Source organism: Podarcis vaucheri (assembly GCF_965113315.1).
Source record: "Podarcis vaucheri genome assembly, chromosome: 2".
Taxonomy (NCBI): domain Eukaryota; kingdom Metazoa; phylum Chordata; class Lepidosauria; order Squamata; family Lacertidae; genus Podarcis; species Podarcis vaucheri.
The window spans coordinates 114,129,197-114,147,398 of NC_138760.1; the positions used below are offsets into that span (position 1 = coordinate 114,129,197).

Sequence of the window (18,202 nt, forward strand, 5' to 3'; positions counted from 1 at the left end):
GTTCCAGATGGGTCCTTATATCAGTCAGCCTCTCTTGCAGAGACTCCATTGCACAGGGAAAATCCTGTTGCTAGAGCATCAGAGTCTTCATCTCAGGGTTGTGGGTTTAAGCTCCATGTTGGTCAAGATTCCTGCACTGTAGGGGGTTGGACTATTTTCTTTCTTTCTTTCTTTCTTTCTTTCTTTCTTTCTTTCTTTCTACCCCACCCATCTGGCTGGGTTTCCCCAGCCACTCTGGGCGGCTTCCGGCAAAGTATTAAAATACAATAATTCATCAAATATTAAAAGCTTCCCTTCAGATGTCTTCTAAAAGTCAGATAGTTGTTTATTTCCTTGACATCTGATGGGAGGGTGTTCCACAGGGCAGGCGCCACTACCGAGAAGGCCCTCTGCCTGGTTCCCTGTAACTTCGCTTCTTGCAGTGAGGGAACCGCCAGAAGGCTCTCGGAGCTGGGGTCCTTTCCAACTCTATGATTCTGTGTCTGGTGTGACCCACAGGCTGCCTGCCTATTCAATGCCAAATTGATACAATGGTGGTCGCACTTGTGGTCAGGATCACCATCCTTTTTTGTGGAGTGGGTAGTCAGAAGACAGTTTGCTGTTAGTAATAGACTGGCAAGGAGAAATGGTTTTTAAAGAGCCTAGGTCTCTTGATGCGGGTGGTGCTGTGGGTAAAACGTCAGCGCCTAGGACTTGCCGATCGCATGGTTGGCGGTTCGAATCCCCGCAGCGGGGTGAGCTCCCGTTGTTCGGTCCCAGCTCCTGCCCATCTAGCAGTTCGGAAGCACCCTTAAGTGCAAGTAGATAAATAGGTACTGCTTTCTAGCGGGAAGGTAAATGGTGTTTCCGTGTGCTGCTCTGGTGCCGGTTCGCCAGAGCAACTTCGTCACACTGGCCACGTGACCCGGAAGTGTCTGCGGACAGCGCTGGCCCCCAGCCTCTAGAGTGAGATGAGCGCACAACCCTAGAGTCTGTCAAGACTGGCCCGTACAGGCAGGGGTACCTTTACCTTTAGGTCTCTTGAAACTGATCAAAATCAAACTCCTAAACTACCTAAACTTGTCTGTATTCCTGCGAAGAGAGAAAAAGGTGGCCGTTGCTGGAGCCAAAGGGGTGCTATGCTTTGCCTTGGCCTCTGGCATTGACTCACAAATATTCAACTGTAAGGTTGAAGAGTACCGAAAATATGGAACGGGAACACACATAGAATCTTGTACATCTCGTTTCCGAGGGTGGTACTCAACTAAGCATTATGCTGCACAAATCTATTGAAAGCAATGGACCTAACTTAGTTCCGTTCATTAATTTCAATAGGTCTACTCTGAGTACCACCCCCAGTCTTAGGAATGATTAGCCAGCCACTTCACCCACCGCCTACAGATTGTGCTTTTGCAAAGGCCTGTCCCCTGCCAGTGTGGGATGGTTATTTTACCCCTCGACTGAAGATCTAGACTGAGAGAGAAGCGATTGATTCCAAGATGGTTGGGGCTCTGCTCTTTGCCGTTTGTTCGCTTGCTCTGCTTGAATCCGGGGGTAAGTCATAATAATAATAATAATTTTATTTATACCCCGCCCATCTGGCTGGGCCTCCCCAGCCACTCTGGGCGGCTTCCAAAAAAATATTAAAATACTGTAATACATCAAACATTAAAAGCTTCCCTAAACAGGGCTGCCTTCAGATGTCTTCTAAAAGTCAGACAGTTGTTTTTTTCCTTTGACATCTGGTGGGAGGGCATTCCACAGGGCGGGCACCACTACCGAGAAGCCTGGTTCACTGTAATTTCACTTCTCGCAATGAGGGAACCACCAGAAGGCCCTTGGCACTGGACCTCAGTGTCTGGGTAGAACAATGGGGGTGGAGACGCTCCTTCAGATATACTGGATCAAGGCCGTTTAGGGCTTTAAAGGTCAACACCAACACTTTGAATTGTGCTCGGAAACGTACTGGGAGCCAGTGTAGGTCTTTCAAGACTGGTGTTATGTGGTCTCGGTGGCCACTCCCAGTCACCAGTCTAGCTGCCGCGTTCTGGATTAGTTGTAGTTTCCGGGTCACCTTCAAAGGTAGCCCCACGTAGAGCACATTGCAGTAGTCCAACTGTGTGTTACGCAAGGCAGCAGACCTTACAGCAAAAGCGAGGAGGCCTCACTCTGCTTTCTTCCCCAGAGAGTATCAAATGCAACACTTGTCTCATGAAGAGTCCTGATGCCGAGTGCATGACTGGGGTCGAAGGTTGCATGTCTCAGGGAGAAAAATGCATGACCATCCGCATCAGCCAAGGTAAGGTACCCTGGTCTGGTTGCCGCATCATTCAGAACCAGCTGAATTGAGCAGGGAGGACCTGCAGCCCTCCAGGTGCTGCTAGACTACAACTCCCACCATCCCTGACCATTGGCTGGGGCTGATGGGAGTTGGAGTCCAACAACATCAGGAAGACCGCAGATTCCCTGCCCCAGGTCCAGAGTCTCAAACTGTGATCTATGTATGGCCCACTCAGGACCTGCAAACTCCTTTTAGGGATACCTTTGACTCGTGGAACAGTCAGGAATATCTCTGCTGCCAGACGATGGAAATTGTGGCCATATGAACCAGGGCAGCACTTATTGAGCAGGTTGACTAATATTTTTTCTGTTTTCTGTACGTCACTGGCGCAATCTACCAATTCCCCATAAGACCTTTTCTAGTCCTTCTCAGCAGCCTGGCCCAGGGCACTTGATTTTCATAATATGGAACTGGTTTTAGCAGTGATGCTGATGCTTTGTGTGTGTGTAGTCTCTTAAGTCGCCCACGCACACAAAAAGAGACAGAGGCTGTGTCCACACTCCCATCTACTGCCATTCCAAAGCAGTTGTCTTTTTAAATGTGTTCACATGTCACAATCCAATATGCATAGGTATCCTGTGCTTTGCTGTAAAAGATACTGCTGTCTGCCACACTGTTTCTTAAACCAGCCTCAAACTGATTGGAATTCTTACGGCGCTCCTAATTCCTCTCCAGACCCGGTGCAAACACCTTTTGCATAAGGTAAAGGCATCCCTGCCTGTCGAAACCCCCTGGTACATAGAAATCAGAAGAATTTTTCATTAAGTTAGCCCAATGTGGTCTGCTCTGCATCCAGCATCCCACTGCTGCTGGCTTAGAAAGTGATGAACACAAAGCCACAAACCACATTTCTTTGATCTATCCTGCTGTTTTTTAGGAAACAGCTTCGATCTGAATGAAGACAACAAAGGAGCATAAAAAGTACACCCTAGCTGCATTTTAAGCCTGCAATGTATACACAACATAGCACAGTGGTTAGAGCATCGGATTATCTCCACAGAGCATAGGAGCCAACTTCTAGGAGCCAAGGTCCCTTCCCCCCAAAAATATTTTTTTTGGGGGGCTGGGCCCACCAGAGTTGATGGGCATTGCCATTCAAATCGTGTACGTGCAGCGTGTCATGCGATCGATTATGTGGGACAGGGCTTACCTGCCCCCCCTGTTGGATTTATGTATAAGCTAAACAAGCTATAGCTTAGGACCCCCACTCTCTTGGGGGCCACCACAAAAAATTAAAGGAAAAAAACACCTGGATGTACTTTTCCAAAATATAAGATAAAAAACAAATAAAATAAAACCTTACATACAGCAAAAGTGGCAAATGGCTTTAGATACCTATTAGGTCCATAAATTACCATATAGCATATATTCAACACAAAAAAACACCAACAATTTGTTGTTGCCAAGGAGTGTGGTGGAGTCTCCTACTTTGGAGGTCTTTAAGCAGAGGCTTGACAACCATATGTCAGGAGTGATCTGATGGTGTTTCCTGCTTGGCAGGGGGTTGGACTCGATGGCCCTTGTGGTCTCTTCCAACTCTATGATTCTATGACAGCTGGACATATAAAGGGCCCCATAACCTTAGCTTAGCTTAGGGCCTTAGTAGCTTAGGGCCTCATCATACCTAAATCCGGCACTGCCCCCCCCCCCAATATTTTATTCGAGTTGGCATTACTGCCACTGCTTCTCAGCCTAGCCTGCCTCAGAGGTTCAAGAGTCAGGTAGGTAGCCATGTTGGTCAGACGCAGTCTAAATATATAAAAAAATAAAAAAATAAAAAATTGTCCAGTAGCACCTTAGAGACCAACTAAGTTTGTTCTTGGTATAAGGTTTCATGTGCATAGGTATCTGAAGAAATGTGCATGCACACAAAAGCTTATACAGTGGTACCTCGGGTTAAGTACTTAATTTGTTCCAGAGGTCTGTACTTAACCTGAAACTGTTCTTAACCTGAAGCACCACTTTAGCTAATGGGGACCTCCGGCTGCCACCAGAACACAATTTCTGTTCTCATCCTGAAGCAAAGTTCTTAACCTGAAGCACTATTTCTGGGTTAGCGGAGTCTGTAACCTGAAGCGTATGTAACCCGAGGTACCACTGTACCAAGAACGAACTTGGTTGGTTTCTAAGGTGCTACTGGACATTTTGTATTTTTATTTTATCTATTCCTACCCCACAGGGTTGTTGTAAGGATCAGAGGAGGAGGAGAGGAGGAACTATGTGTGCAGCCTTGAGCTCCCTGCAGGAAAGCTGGGACAGAAATGAGAGAAATTGAATGAATAAACGTATGTCTATGCAAGCATGGGATAGCAGAGGGATGGGAGCACCTTAAGAGGCTGGGGTGAGTCAGGAGGAAGTTTACAAGCCCAGAGCTGGTTCTGGCTGCTGCAGTGAGAGGCTGGAGGTGCCGCGGGTGCCAAACTTTCCCTACTTTCCCTTTCCTATCTTCTTCCGCCCCACCCACAGACGGAAAGGAGAAATTCAGGATTCTGGGCTGCACCAGACAGAAGAAAAAAGGCTGCGGCGTAGACAAGGAGTCGCACGGCCACCAGGTCAGTATCCGATGCTGCTCTTCGGACTACTGCAACGTCTAGCAAGGAGCTGGGAATCCAGCCCCGTCTCCATAATTCTGCCTTCTCTCCCCTCCTCGGGAGCCCAAGCCAAGATGTGAGAAAAGAGCGGGGGATGGAAACTTACAGATCTTTGCAAAACTCCCCTGGCTTCTCTGAGATTTCCCTCATATTCCGGAAGAAGAATGGCTTCTCTTCCTCATCTCCACCCACAACCCACGTTTGCTTGCCTTGCCCCCCCCTCTCCTCTCTGGGGGGCGTTCCTCACCCCTCTTGTCTTCCAGAATATTTCTGGGGTTGAGCAACAGATTATATTGAGGAAACGTAAATGACAGAAATAAACGATGGGTGTCTGCAAGCAGCAAGAGTTGGGGCTTCCAACCCCTCCCCCCCCTTTTGCATAATTTCAAATGCACGTGGTTGAAAAATTATGTGATTTGTGTGATTTTTCAAATGATATTTCACTGGAATGGCTCAGTGAGGAAATAAAAGTGAAAGAAGAGAGACCAAAGATATTTGAAAATGTGATGCAATGCGAAATATGAGTACTGTATGTAATTTAATTACTCTAACAAATAAAGAATTATTAGCAAGCTGTTATGATTTTTATAAATGAGTTCCAAATATCCTTGTATTTACAATCTGTGTCTAAAAGCAATCCATTCATATGTTGCAAGAGTTGTCCTACCCATTGATTAAAGGGGGGGGTCATAGTATTATCTCTCCAATGAATCAGTAGCAGTCTTTCGGCAGAAGTTAGGGCACGAAGAGCCCATCTACGTTGACCTGCTGTCAAACCTCATATTGTTTGTGTATGGTTCAAAATAATATTATCTGCCAGCCAAGTTAATGGTCATTGCTAAATCTAGTGACAGCAATTTTGAGAAATTAGAGGACGTTGTGGTTATTATTTCACTTCTTGTGAAGCATCTCAAAACAAATTCACAACACAATAAATAATAATAATTCCATACAGTTGCAACCAACATGTAGGTAGGGTTCAGCATTAATCTGTTAACAAGCCTGACACAAGAATGTAGAGTTGCTAGGAAACTCATTTTCCCTGCCCTCCCCTAACCTAGTTTCCCAGAGTGGTTTAACATACAAATCCCACTTCACAGGGAACTCTGGGAACTGTAGTTCTGTAAAAGCTTCCTAACAGCTCTCAGCATCCTTAATGAACTACAGCTCCCATAATTCTTTAGGAAAAGCCAGGAATGTTTTTAAGGTAGTACGATATTGCTTCAAGTATATGGTGTGTTCTTGACTCTGTCATGTAAACACAAATCAAACTCTCTGTGGACGCTGCTCATTTCGAGGCCGGGCTAGTTTCCCCTTTGCCGTAATAAACTTTTGGGAGGCAGAGGTTGTAGCGTGTGTGCGCGTTATGCATTTTTATATATATATATACTTTAAACTGACCTGTTATTATTTCAGATGTAGGGCCGTATATAAAATTAATAATTATTTTATTATTAACCAAATAGCAGTTGCAAGGAAGCCTGATCAGCTTCCTTTTTTGCTTTCTGACAGTAGGCAGGAAGCAAGTTCTTTACAGTAACTTCTTTTGGGGCTTAGGGCTGGGGCTGGGTTGGTCTCCCACCTACACTTGCCAGCTTGCTCTTCCTGGGAGCAGGGCCGGATTTAGGTTTGATGAGGCCCTAAGCTACTAAAAGTAATGGGGCCCTTTAAATGTCCAGCTGTCCTTTTTCAAGAACAAATTGTCACTGTTTTTTGTGTTGAATATATGCTATATGGTAATTTATGGGCCTAATAGGTATCTAAAGCCATCTGCCCATGTTGCCATGCAACCAGTCCGTGCAGAATGAAGGCATCCTATATATAGAAATGAGCAAACCAGTGATATTTTAGGGAGCAGGCTAGCAGGCGGGGCCCAATTACTTACATCATAGGAGCCTACACAACACAAAACACTGTGGCTGTATGTAAGTTGTTTTTTTTTATCTTGTATTTTGGAAATGTACATCTTTTTTTTCCTTTAAATTTTTTTGGGGCCCCTAAGAGAGTGGGGCCCTAATCTATAGCTTAGCTTATACAGTGGTGCCTTGCAAGACGAAATTAATTCGTTCCGTGAGTTTTTTCGTATAGCGAATTTTTCGTCTTGCGAAGCACGGTGTCGGAAAAGTTTTGGAAAAGCTTCAAAAATCACCAAAAACCTCAAAAAAAGCTACCGCACCACGTTCTATGAGTTGCTCCTCAAAGTCAAGTTGCAACTGTATTAACGGTGTTAAGAAAAAGGAAACAAACTTGCAAGACGTTTTCGTCTTGTGAAACAAGCCCATAGGGAAATTCGTCTTGCGAAGCAGCTCAAAAATCGCAAAACCCTTTCGTCTAGCGAGTTTTTCGTCTTGCGGGTCACCACTGTACATAAATCCAGCACAACCTTGGCATTCGATAATATGGCAAGAGAGTATTAATGTAGGTACAGAGAGGGAGGGAGAGAGAGGGGGTCTGGCCAGCATAGCAGGGCTTCCACCAAATCCTGCAGCCGGCAGGATTGTGCCCATAGCTGTAATTCTTTGCTAACTCACAAGACAGCGACTCTTGAACTCCTCTCCCTGCTCAGCAGGGGAAGGGTGGGAGAAGTTTCTGATCCGCGAGGTCCACAAATGACAACACTTTGGAGGTCCCAAGCCGCAAGGTGGTTAGATTGGTCTCAACTAGGACCAGGGCCTTTTCAGTACTGGCCCCGACTTGGTGGAACACTCTGTCACAAGAGACTAGGGCGCTGTGGGACTTGACATCTTTCTGCAGGGCCTGCAAGACAGAGCTGTTCCGCCTGGCCTTTGGTTTGGACTCAGTCTGACCCTTATGTTTCCCTCCCCTTATGGTTTTGATCTGTGGGCTACTATTAAAATGAGGCTGCATTTTAAATTGTATTTTAATAAACTGGGGGGTGTTTGGCCTCCCCCCCCCTTATGTTTTATTGTAATTTTATTGGTGTTAGCCACCCTGAGCCCAGCTCTGGCCGGGGAGGGCAGGGTATAAATAAATTATTATTATTATTATTATTATTATTATTATTATTATTATTATTATTATTCACATCCAGGACTAAAGGGCTTCTGCTCTGGAGGCCAGGACTTGAATCAATGGATCCAAGTTACAATAAGGGAGATTCCAAACTAAACACCAGGAAGAGCTTTCTAACAGTGAGAGCTGTTAGATGGACTCCCTTGAAAAGTGATATAGACTCTCCTTTCCTTGGAGGTTTTTAAGCGGAGGTTGGATGGCCACCTGTTTATGTCCCCCAACCCCAACATTGCCCCATCTTCCCACAGCTAACCACATTTTCTGGAGCAACAATTCCCGGGCAATCTGCTTTCCTCCAGGACGTCTTTCACGAAAAGGTCTACAAGGCCAAGACAACGGGAGTAGTTGTCCCCAAGTCTGCTGTGTCCTTTAATGTCCATGATCTACTAATGCTGGGCATGACCCTAGCTGTTCCTAACAAGAACTTGCCTCCTACCTACCAGTGTTCGTAATAAACGCGCAGAATGTCACGGGGCCCTGCATCAATGCAACACTACGGCACCAGGGCTGGGGGTGACGCCATTTGTGCCACGCTAACCACTGTTGGACTCCCATTTCCCATCATCCAACCCACAGTGGGGACAGTGCTGGGTATCCAGAAGGACAAAGGTGTCCTCCACAGTCCTACTCACCAACACCCAAGCGGAAGGGGCAGGGGCACATTTCTACAGTCGAAGGAAAACCCCAGCAGATGAATTGTTGCAGAAAGGAGACAAAATCAGAGGAACGTGTTTTTTCCCCCCAGCAAAAAAGATTTGCTGGACCAAATTTGCCCCCCACACAAAACAAAAAGAACAAAAAATTTATTTAATAAACCAGTAAACAGAACACAGAAGAACAAGACGCATAAGGCGCAGCACTTGAACTTTCTGGGTTGGGGGAAAAGATTGTCACACATGATTCTAATCATTAAAAACCTTTACATACTTGGCAGTAGGACGGATGCATGAATAAAATTTTAAATCTGTGATTAAGGCATAGTTGTTCACCTAGGAAAAAAAGAAATGCCCTGCCCGCCCTGAAATCATATCCCGGACCAAAGATTTTGATTGTTTTATACATCACTAGTGAATAATCATTCATTGCCAGCTATGTGATTGACAGGAACTGCAGAGAACATTGGAATAATGGGATCTTGAGGGTGGTGCATATTTGAAACCGCAGCAGCGAGATGCCTTATAGTCAGTCCTTTTGACTCCCCAGCAGCGCCACAAAGGTACCTCCTGCGCTGGCTGCTCCAACCTGTCACTCAACCGAGCCTTCCTTTGAAAAGCCTGGCCCACCATGCCGACCAGGTAGGCTTCACCTGATACTGAACTTCCCCGTCTTCTCTGTACACGTTGATATCGCTCTGCCCCTCACCGGAGATGAAGGTCAGATTTACTCCTCCACACGTCACCATCAGTTTGGCATCGTCCTGCAGCACCACTGGCTCACGTGGAAATTCTCGCAAGGTCTTGTCGAGGCAGCTATGCAGCTCCTTCAAATCTCCCTGAGTCTCGGAGATGTTGGATGGCAGGTCTTGGAGGACACCACTGATTCTGGCAAGACTGAGTGGCAACGGGTGGCGCCCAAGCCTTGCCACATGGACTTCTGGGCTGGACTCATCGAGGATGTACGACGCCGTGCCGTTGATCCAGACCACTTCGATGTGGATTTCCCCTTTTCCGGAAACGAACTCCTGCTTTGTTCCGTTACACTGAAGGATCATTCTGGAGTTCTTCCGCACCATGGCTGGTTCCTCAGAAAACTTGTGAACAGCTTCCTCCAAGCACTTACGCATGGCTCCCTGTTGCGGCTCCTGCATCTCGGCTTCCAGTAGAGCCGCAAGACTGAGGTTTTTCTGCCCAACCAAGATGGCCGCTGTTGCGTTCTCGCCAGCTTTTGCCTTGTTGGCTTCAACGGGAGACTGCGGTCTCCACGGGGCCCAGAACAGAGCCCCGATAAAAGCCAGGGTGAGGAGGGTGAGAAAGGCAAGGAGAACCAGAACCAAAGTCCAGGTTTTTCGTTTGCCGAGAGGCCTGGTCGTCTGAGTCATCGTGGACTTGTCAGAGAAACTGGGCACGCCACATTCTATGCCATAGAGCCACGATGGCGCAGAGCTTCGGGGCAGGATTCCCCAGAGTTTCTCTCTGTACGAGAATCTCTGCACAGGTATGAGCTTGCTGTCGTCCCCATCGTCCAGAAGCGGCTCAAACAGGTTGCTGTCATCCCTCATGCTGGCGGAATCTGGCAATGAAAAACAGCTTAAAAATGAGTGACTTCTGGACATGTACACCTGAATGCAACCCTTCTGCTCCATGTTAGCAGTTCTTCAAGCAGTGTGAAATTGAACAACTTTTTCTGGTTTTAAATGTTCAGGTTTGTCAGCGGTATTCTACCCTGAGGCCTTTATATTTTGCATAGAACGGCTAACATTAGCCAATAATCAATTATTATAATAAATTTATAGTTTTCGTTGCTACCCCACTCTTTCCTCCATACTTTGGTTCTCTCCTCTGTCTTCATTGTCATCCTCACAGCAATGCCCACGAGGCAATTAGGCAGGGAGTCATGTGACCAAGGTCACCCAATGGGCTTCATGGTCTCCCAGGTCCTAGTCTGACATTCTAACCACTACACCACACTGGGTCCCTGAAGGTAAAGAGTGGAACACAAATGTAATACATCATTAAAAATGGTATGAGGGAAAAAAATCTGTTTCAACCTCCCTTTGGCTTCATTGATCATTGGTACATCCTATGGGATGTCAAGGGATGCGGGTGGCGCTGTAGGTTAAACCACAGAGCCTAGGACTTGCTGATCAGAAGGTCGGCGGTTTGAATCCCCGCGACGGGGTGAGCTCCCGTCGCTCGGTCCCTGCTCCTGCCAACCAAGCAGTTCGAAAGCAAGTCAAAGTGCAAGTAGATAAATAGGTACCGCTCTGGTGGGAAGGTAAACGGCATTTCCGTGTGCTGCTCTAGTTTGCCAGAAGTGGCTTAGTCATGCTGGCCACATGACCTGGAAGCTGTACGCCGGCTCCCTCGGCCAACAACGCGAGATGAGCGCTGCAACCCCAGAGTTGGCCACGACTGGACCGAATGGTCAGGGGTCCCTTTACCTTTACCTATGGGATGTCGTAGAGTGCTTGGACATACCCCATTCCTGCCATCTAATCTGCACAAGTTATCTGTCTGTTCCCAGGCCCAATTTAAGTTGTGAATTCATGCCTTTAAGGTCCAAAACCCATCCGGTTATCTGAAGGACAGTGTTCCTCTGCCTGTGCCTTCCCAAGTGAGAGAGTTTGGATTTGATATCCCGCCTTTCACTCCCTTTAAGGAGTCTCAAAGCGGCTAACATTCTCCTTTCCCTTCCTCCCCCACAACAAACACTCAGTCCAAATTGGGGCTCTGCTCCGGATTCCTTCATCAGCTGAAGGGTGGTGATAATAATAATAATAATTTATTTCTTATACCCCACTCACCCAATTGGGTTGCCCCAGCTACTCTGGGCAGCTTCCAGCAAAATTACAAAGTGAATCAGCAGGGTCTTTTCTGTTGTGGGGCCAATCCTACAGAAGGCCCACCTTGGGAGATCTGCCTGGACCTAACGCTGGGCATTTTTAGCGTGGACAGAGGGTGGTTTAGTTTCATTTTCTATTATGTCTTACATGTGGGTTTGGGTTCTGAGGAGACTGTTGTTTGGGGCTGTTGGTCACCTCCACACCATACATTTAAAACTTAATTACGTCACCTTAAAACACACAGCTTCTCCCGATGAATCTTGGGAACTGTAGTATTTAGGCGTGCCGAGTTGTGAGGAGACCCTTAACAAACTACATTCCCCATGATTCTTTGTGAAAGGGGGAGTGGCAAAGTAAGACTGTTTTAAACATATGGATGTGACTGTTTTCTGGATTTTCTGTTGTTCTCCTTACCGGCGACAGTAGAGGAACGGAAGACCCGACCAGAAGCAGGGACTCAAGCCACATAGATGGGGTGCACAGTGGAAATGAAAGGGATACAGCTCACAACCAGAGCAGCATCAGCTGTTGCTGGGGCAACAAAGGGTTGGGACTAGCTAGGAAGCAAAGGAAAATGGAGGGCTGGCATGGCGCTGTTGCCATGGTGATGGAAACGCATCTCCCTGATGTACAACACCTGGAAGACTTCCTGCTGGTCCTTCTAGAACATGGGTAGGCAAATTAAAGCCAGGCTCGAATTTTCACATTACGGACCAATATAAAGCACAGACTACTAATTTCAGCGCTGCATGCAAATACTGTCTTACTGCGTGATTTGCTGATGCATCTGGCAAAAACAAGAAGAAAAAAAATCTGTCCTTCGAGCCGGAGTCGAACCAGCGACCTAAGGATGACTTTGGCAGCAGTCTACAGTCCTCCGCTCTACCAGCTGAGCTATCGAAGGGACAAGCCTAGGCTGCTGTGCCTCACCTTTTAACTGTGGGTGTGGTTGGGCGTGGAACTGGAATTTCAATGGGAGATATTCCCTTTGAATGCCTTCCCCAGGTTTCCTGCCTCTCCGCCAGCAAGCCTAAGATCTAAAGCATGGGTAGGCAAACTAAGGCCCCGGGGGCCGGATCCAGCCCAATCGCCTTCCAAATCCGGTCCACAGACGCTCCATGAATCAGCATGTTTTTACATGAGTAGAGTGTGTCCTTTTATTTAAAATGCATCTCTGGATTATTTGTGGGGCATAGGAATTCGTTCTCCCCCGCCCCCCCAAAAAAACCCCCAAGTCCGGCCCCACACAAGGTCTGAGGGACAGTGGACCGGCCCCCTGCTGAAAAAGTTTGCTGACCCCTGGTCTAGAAGGCATGAAAGGCTGGACAAGTCTGGGAGTGTCTGGCAGCAGCAGCAACAGGAAGAGGAGGGTGTTGTAAACCTCCCATCCAGGGCTGAGGGCCTCGAGTCAGCAGTAGGCCCAGGATGTGCCTGGCGGGGTAGAGCAAGCGGTCTGCACTGCACCCCCTAAGCTAACCTTCTTCCCTCACCCCCTATCCTAAGTGTTGAAGTCAGTTTCACATGCCAGTCTAGTTGGCTTCAGTGGGGCAGCCTCCCTTAACTGAAAAAGTCTACTTCCTTGGGTGACCTCCCTGGGGCGCAAGCCTGGGCGGTGTGTATGGAAGTCCTGGCCTGCCCAGATGACAAGAGCACCCACCCCCTCAGCCCTGCTGATGTGGTCCAAAGGACAGCAGAGCAATACATTTAGCACCAGCTTGGCTGCAGGAGTTGCCGAAAGGAGGCATACAAGGCCTTGCCTTAGGGACTACTCTCTGGATTTGTGTGTAGGGTTTACTCCTAAGCCTTCTCTTCTCCCGAATATATCCCGCAAGGCAGCGGAGGTTTAGGGTCAGAGTTTCCCTTCTCTTAGAATGGACTGCCTTCCCAGGTTGATGAGCCCCATCTGCCCCAGGATATTGGGGTCAGCAAACTTATTCAGCAGGGGGCCAGTCCACTGCCTCTCAGACCTTGTTGGGGGCCGGACTATATTTTGAAGGAAAAAAATTATGACCAAATTCCTGTGCCCCACAAATGACCCAGAGATGCATTTTAAATAAAAGCACACATTCTACTCATGTAAAAACATGTTGATTCCCGGACCGTCCGTGGGCCGGACTGAGAAGGCAATTTGTCTGGATCCGGCCCCCAGGCCTTAGTTTGCCTACCCATGGGCTACAGGGATAAAAATTGAGAAAAAGGCTAAAGGCAAGCCAGAGCTCCCCCCCACCCCCACCCATTGTGCTACTGTTATCAACAGTTTAAACAATTACCGTAGCTATAAAGGAGATAAGGTGTAAATCATTAGCCTCAGGAGAAGACCTCTCCCTCTCTGAACTGCATCTAAGTCAAGGAACTGATGTTCCTTGGATGGCAACTACAATCTGCATTGTGGAAAGGCAGCATGGAAATAAATTTACTAAGCCAAGCAATCAGTGTGTGAACTTGCCAATCTGGACACTATGTGGTACCCTATTGTTCACCCATAAACACACACAAATGCACCCCACTCCTAGACTGGATTAACTAGGAGATGGGGAGACTAGAGGTTGAACACCAGAGAATAGCTACCATAACCACTGGCACTAAAATATGTATTTTTAACAAGGCATCCACAGAAAGGCAAAAAAATAGGGCAATAGTGATTCACAAAGGGCAGGGATGTGAAAATAGGGGGCTGTCCCTGATAGGGGGCAGGATCAACTGGAGCATACTAATACATTGCAAGAGGAAAACTTTATTTTCTACCTACTAAGCAACTGTGTGTGGGTTAAGCCACAGAGCCTAGGACTTGCTGATCAGAAGGTTGGTGGTTCGAATCCCCATGACAGGGTGAGCTCCCGTCGCTTGGTCCCTGCTCCTGCCAACCTAGCAGTTCAAAAGCACGTCAAAGTGCAAGTAGATAAATAGGTACCGCTTGGGCGGGAAGGTAAACGGTGTTTCCATGCACTGCTCTGGTTCGTCAGAAGCGGCTTAGTCATGCTGGCCACATGACCTGGAAGCTGTATGCCGGCTCCCTCAGCCAATGAAGCGAGAGGAGGGCCGCAACCCCAGAGTCGGTCACGACTGGACCTAATGGTCAGGGGTCCCTTTACCTTTAAGCAACTGTAGGTAAAGCCCTGCCTGAAGCAAGGTGGCAACCCTGCTGACACTGGATCTAGGCTATTTGCAAGATTATCTAGGTTTGCAGGATTATCCCTCTCCCTTTTCACAAGGGTCAACTGCAGACTCTGTATTTTGCAGGAGGGATTCAATCGCATACTGGAAAATCAGGTTTGTGCATAGGCGCTGACTCCATGGGGCCTGAGGGGGCCCGAGCCCCCTCAAAAATTCGTTTGGGGGGGCTCCGCCCCCCCAATAATCTCGGGCACCCCTCCAGCAGAGCGCCATCGCCGCCCCTCCCCCAGCCCAAAATGCACAGGGTCGGGCTGCATGCCTCCTGCCCTCCCTCCCGAGCAAAAGCTCCACCCAATTTCCTTCGGAGCTGATTAATAGGCGCAGCACGCTCTCCCCTATTCGCTCACGAGGAGGCGGCGCCACTTTATTTGCATATTCATGAGCTTATTTATTATTCATGAGCTTTCATTTATTATTCATTATTTGTTATTCATGGGCTCCCCCAATATTTTTTATAAGTCGGCGCCCCTGGGTTTGTGCAATCATTAAAGCAGAACGAAGTGCTCTTGTTGTGCAACAATCCGTGTTGCTGTTTTTCAAAACAGACTTTCTGGGGTCGGCAAAGTAACAGGGAAATGCACTAAAGTGCAGGATAATGCAACATGGAATTAACGCTCAATAAAGAGCGGGTACAGTATAGCCTTTGTACCGGTAAATCAACATCAATGCTCAGTAATAGGAGCAGGCGTTGTCTAGCCATCCAATCAGGATGGCTATTTAACGCGCAGGTTGCCTGAAGGAGCCCTGGGAGAAACTCTTTCTTGCAAATTAGAAGCGTTATAACTTCAACAGGATTTCCGCCCTGGAAATTGCTCTTACTATCAGCCCCACCCACCCCAAACGGCAAGCTCCACTTCCAAGATATTTGCAGACTGGAATCAGAGCGGCTGCAGCCGGGATCCAACCCGCCCCGCCCCCTTTCCGACCTGCTGAAACGGTTTGCAGCAACTGCTCCACAGCCGCCTCCGTTGCGCGCAAAAAGCAACCGAAGGGCGCGCACAGATCCCAAATACCGGGGCTGCAAAGGAGGGAAAATGGGGAAAGTGTCGTGGAACTGAGATCTAGAACGCAATTGTTATCATCAGAAAAGCAGCGCAGTTGGAGGGGGAGGAGAAAAAAAACAGGAGGCGCGCAGGACTGCACCCTAAACACGCAAAAGACACGCACCCCAGAAATATGCTATTTACCTCTGCACCACCACTACGGGAGTCGACTGCGCTGCGTAAACCCCTTGTTCTCGCGCTGCGTCCCTTCACCGCCGGAATCTCGATCCGCCCAGCTGATCCAGCCGCTTTACAGCCGCAGGCGATCACTCCTCGCTCGCTCCAGCCAATGGGAGGCGGTCCCAGAATTGCATCGTTAATCCGGTCTTAAAGGAAAACAAAATTAAAAAATTCCATCCGGTAGCACCTTAGAGACCAACTAAGTTTGTTATCAGCATGCGCTTTCGTGTGCATGCGCAAGGGTGGAGGAAAGAAGTTCACTGCGCAGGGGGGGGCGGGGACGTCAGGGGGGGGGTCCAGTGGTCCGGGATCTAAGCTTGCTCTCTAACTGTGTCGAGCGTAGACATTTAAAGTCGCTGATGGGGGAAATCGATTTTACGAGGCAAGACCCTTAGCAAAAGGTTGCTGTGCCGAGCGCGCTCGTAGAATCCTACAGTTGGAAAGGACCATCCTTATTTAGGCATATTCCAAGGCACTCAACTCACTCCCATTTGCCTGTATCTTGGCTTGTGGAGGAGAGCAAAGTTGCTCATGTGCCCCACAGGGGACGCGGGTGGCGCTGTGGGTTAAATCACAGAGCCTAGGACTTGCCGATCAGAAGGTCGGCGGTTTGAATCTCCGCGACAGGGTGAGCTCCCGTTGCTTGGTCCCTGCTCCTGCTAACCTAGCAGTTTGAAAGCACGTCAAAGTGCAAGTAGATAAATAGGTACCGCTCTGGCGGGAAGGTAAACGGCATTTCCGTGCACTGCTCTGGTTTGCCACAAGCGGCTTAGTCATGCTGGCCACATGATCCGGAAGCTGTACACCGGCTCCCTTGGTCAATAAAGCGAGAAGAGCGCCGCAACCCCAGAGTCGGTCACGACTGGACCTAGTGGTCAGGGGTCCCTTTACCTTTACCTGGCTTGTGGAAGAGAGCAAAGTTGCCCAGGTGCCCCACAGGCTGTGGGAGGTTAACCTGCAGCCCTCCAAACAGTGCAGAACCACAGCTCCCATCATCCCTCAACATTGGCCGCATGGGCTGATGGAAGCTGAGGTCCAAAATTTCTGGAGGACACTGGATTGGAGGTGGTTGGTAAGTTATAAGAAAAACTGCTCCTTTTTCCTTTTGGGGGATCCAAGAGCCCGTAAAGAGTGGGTTCCCTACCGGTAGCAATAGAGGCCAACCAGAGTATGGTGTGTTGTTGTTTAGTCGTTTAGTTGTTTCCGACTCTTCGTGACCCCATGGACCAGAGCACACCAGGCACTTCTGTCTTCCACTGCCTCCCGCAGTTTAGTCAAGAGAGTATGGTATATTGAGAATCCCCTTCATGGATCACTGCCTTGCAGGGACGCGGACTTATAAAAAATATTGGGGGGGCCCGGGAAAGCTCGTGAAATGTAAATAAGCTCATGAATATGCAAATAAGCTCATGAATATGCAAATAAAGTGGCGCCGCCCCCTCGTGAGCGAATAGGGGAGAGCGTGCTGCTGCCTATTAATCAGCTCCGGAACAGCTGATATGCGGGAAACCTGGGGCTAGAGGCAGAAGCCCCCGCCCCCGGGGATTCCCCTGTTCTCGCGGGGGACGGCCGGGGCTCTCCAGCTAGGGCGCGCGGCTGGCTGGCTGGCTGGGGAGGGAGCAGGTGGGGAGGAGGCGGGGGACGGCGGCAAGGGCGCCCGAGATTATTGGGGGGGCTGAGCCCCCCCAAAATTTTTTTTGAGGGGGCTCAAGCCCCCTCAAGCCCCATGGAGTCGGCGCCTATGCTGCCTTGCCATGGCAAAGGGGCTTGAATAACTCAGAGAAGCTATGAACTATGGACACATGGTCTATATACTTATGTATGTGTTTGCCTTGTACATTTATGAACATTTAATTTATATTTGAGACCTTAGAATTCTTGTAACAGGTAGGGGTTACGAGTCTCTCTTGGCGTGAGGGCTGCATTTATGCACATTCTCTCATGCAGATATCAGGATGCGTCAAGATAATACTTTGGGAGTTCCAGCCACCCTAGCCCAGGGACAGAACTCTGCCAAAGTTTCTAGTCTACTTCTTCCACCCACACAGGAGAAAGCAGCAAGTGAGCGAGTTATAGTCTGTGGTGGGGGAAGGTGTCATAGGAATTGGCAGGCACATTGCAGCTTAGCCTCACACGCTAGCAGGCTACTTTTAAAGTTTTACTTATTACATCCAAAGGTCTGGTTCATGCATTGTTCCATGCAACAGCAAAGAGAACGCAGGTAGATTGCTCTTGCGTGCAAAATACACAATGCAGTTTCGAACATGCAGTCTGAAATTGGATCAAGGGCAGACATGTCCGTCCTGGTCGGTTACATGGCTGAAAGAGATGAAGAGAAACAACTCACCTCCTCCTAAAC

At 48.4% G+C, this 18,202-nt stretch overlaps 3 protein-coding genes across 8 annotated transcripts in view; 1 reads left to right on the top strand and 2 right to left on the bottom strand.

Moving 5' to 3' along the window:
• LOC309524853 (L-amino-acid oxidase-like) overlaps nt 1–5,457 on the bottom strand; it is a 28,530-nt gene extending 23,073 nt beyond the window's left edge. For 2 of the 5 annotated variants that reach the window (XM_082209984.1, XM_082209980.1), the window contains exon 1: nt 5,018–5,457. The gene's annotated coding sequence lies outside the window, so the exon portion shown is untranslated. Of the gene's footprint in view, nt 1–1,432; nt 1,532–4,492; nt 4,571–4,647; nt 4,737–5,017 lie in introns of those variants that run through there. The other 3 variants (XM_082209981.1, XM_082209983.1, XM_082209982.1) reach the window with 3 other exon arrangements.
• Nucleotides 1,397–4,965, top strand: LOC309525335 (lymphocyte antigen 6 complex locus protein G5b-like). Its single transcript, XM_082210906.1, has 3 exons — nt 1,397–1,533; nt 2,165–2,278; nt 4,787–4,965. Exons 1-3 carry the CDS (start codon nt 1,479–1,481, stop codon nt 4,912–4,914), a joined length of 297 nt encoding a protein of 98 aa, XP_082067032.1. The 5' UTR covers nt 1,397–1,478; the 3' UTR covers nt 4,915–4,965.
• A 3,275-nt stretch (nt 5,458–8,732) lies between the features above and the next one.
• Nucleotides 8,733–16,063, bottom strand: LOC309525118 (uncharacterized protein). Of its 2 annotated transcripts, none has more exons than XM_082210524.1 (2): nt 15,808–16,063; nt 8,733–10,173 (listed from the first exon to the last, which is right to left on the bottom strand). In XM_082210524.1, exon 2 carries the CDS (start codon nt 10,160–10,162, stop codon nt 9,194–9,196), a length of 969 nt encoding a protein of 322 aa, XP_082066650.1. In that variant the 5' UTR covers nt 10,163–10,173; nt 15,808–16,063; the 3' UTR covers nt 8,733–9,193. The 2 variants fall into 2 exon arrangements, with proteins under 2 accessions (XP_082066650.1, XP_082066651.1); XM_082210525.1 differs by lacking the exon at nt 15,808–16,063 and adding an exon at nt 11,861–12,024.
• Between the last annotated feature and the right edge of the window lie 2,139 nt (nt 16,064–18,202).

Coding starts and splice junctions, on each gene's coding strand:
- LOC309525335 (XM_082210906.1), top strand. CDS start 1,479: ATGGTTGGGGCTCTGCTCTTTGCCGTTTGTTCGCTTGCTCTGCTTGAA. Junction 1,534..2,164: donor TGCTCTGCTTGAATCCGGGG/GTAAGTCATAAT, acceptor TTTCTTCCCCAG/AGAGTATCAAATGCAACACT. Junction 2,279..4,786: donor GACCATCCGCATCAGCCAAG/GTAAGGTACCCT, acceptor CCCCACCCACAG/ACGGAAAGGAGAAATTCAGG.
- LOC309525118 (XM_082210524.1), bottom strand. CDS start 10,162: ATGAGGGATGACAGCAACCTGTTTGAGCCGCTTCTGGACGATGGGGAC.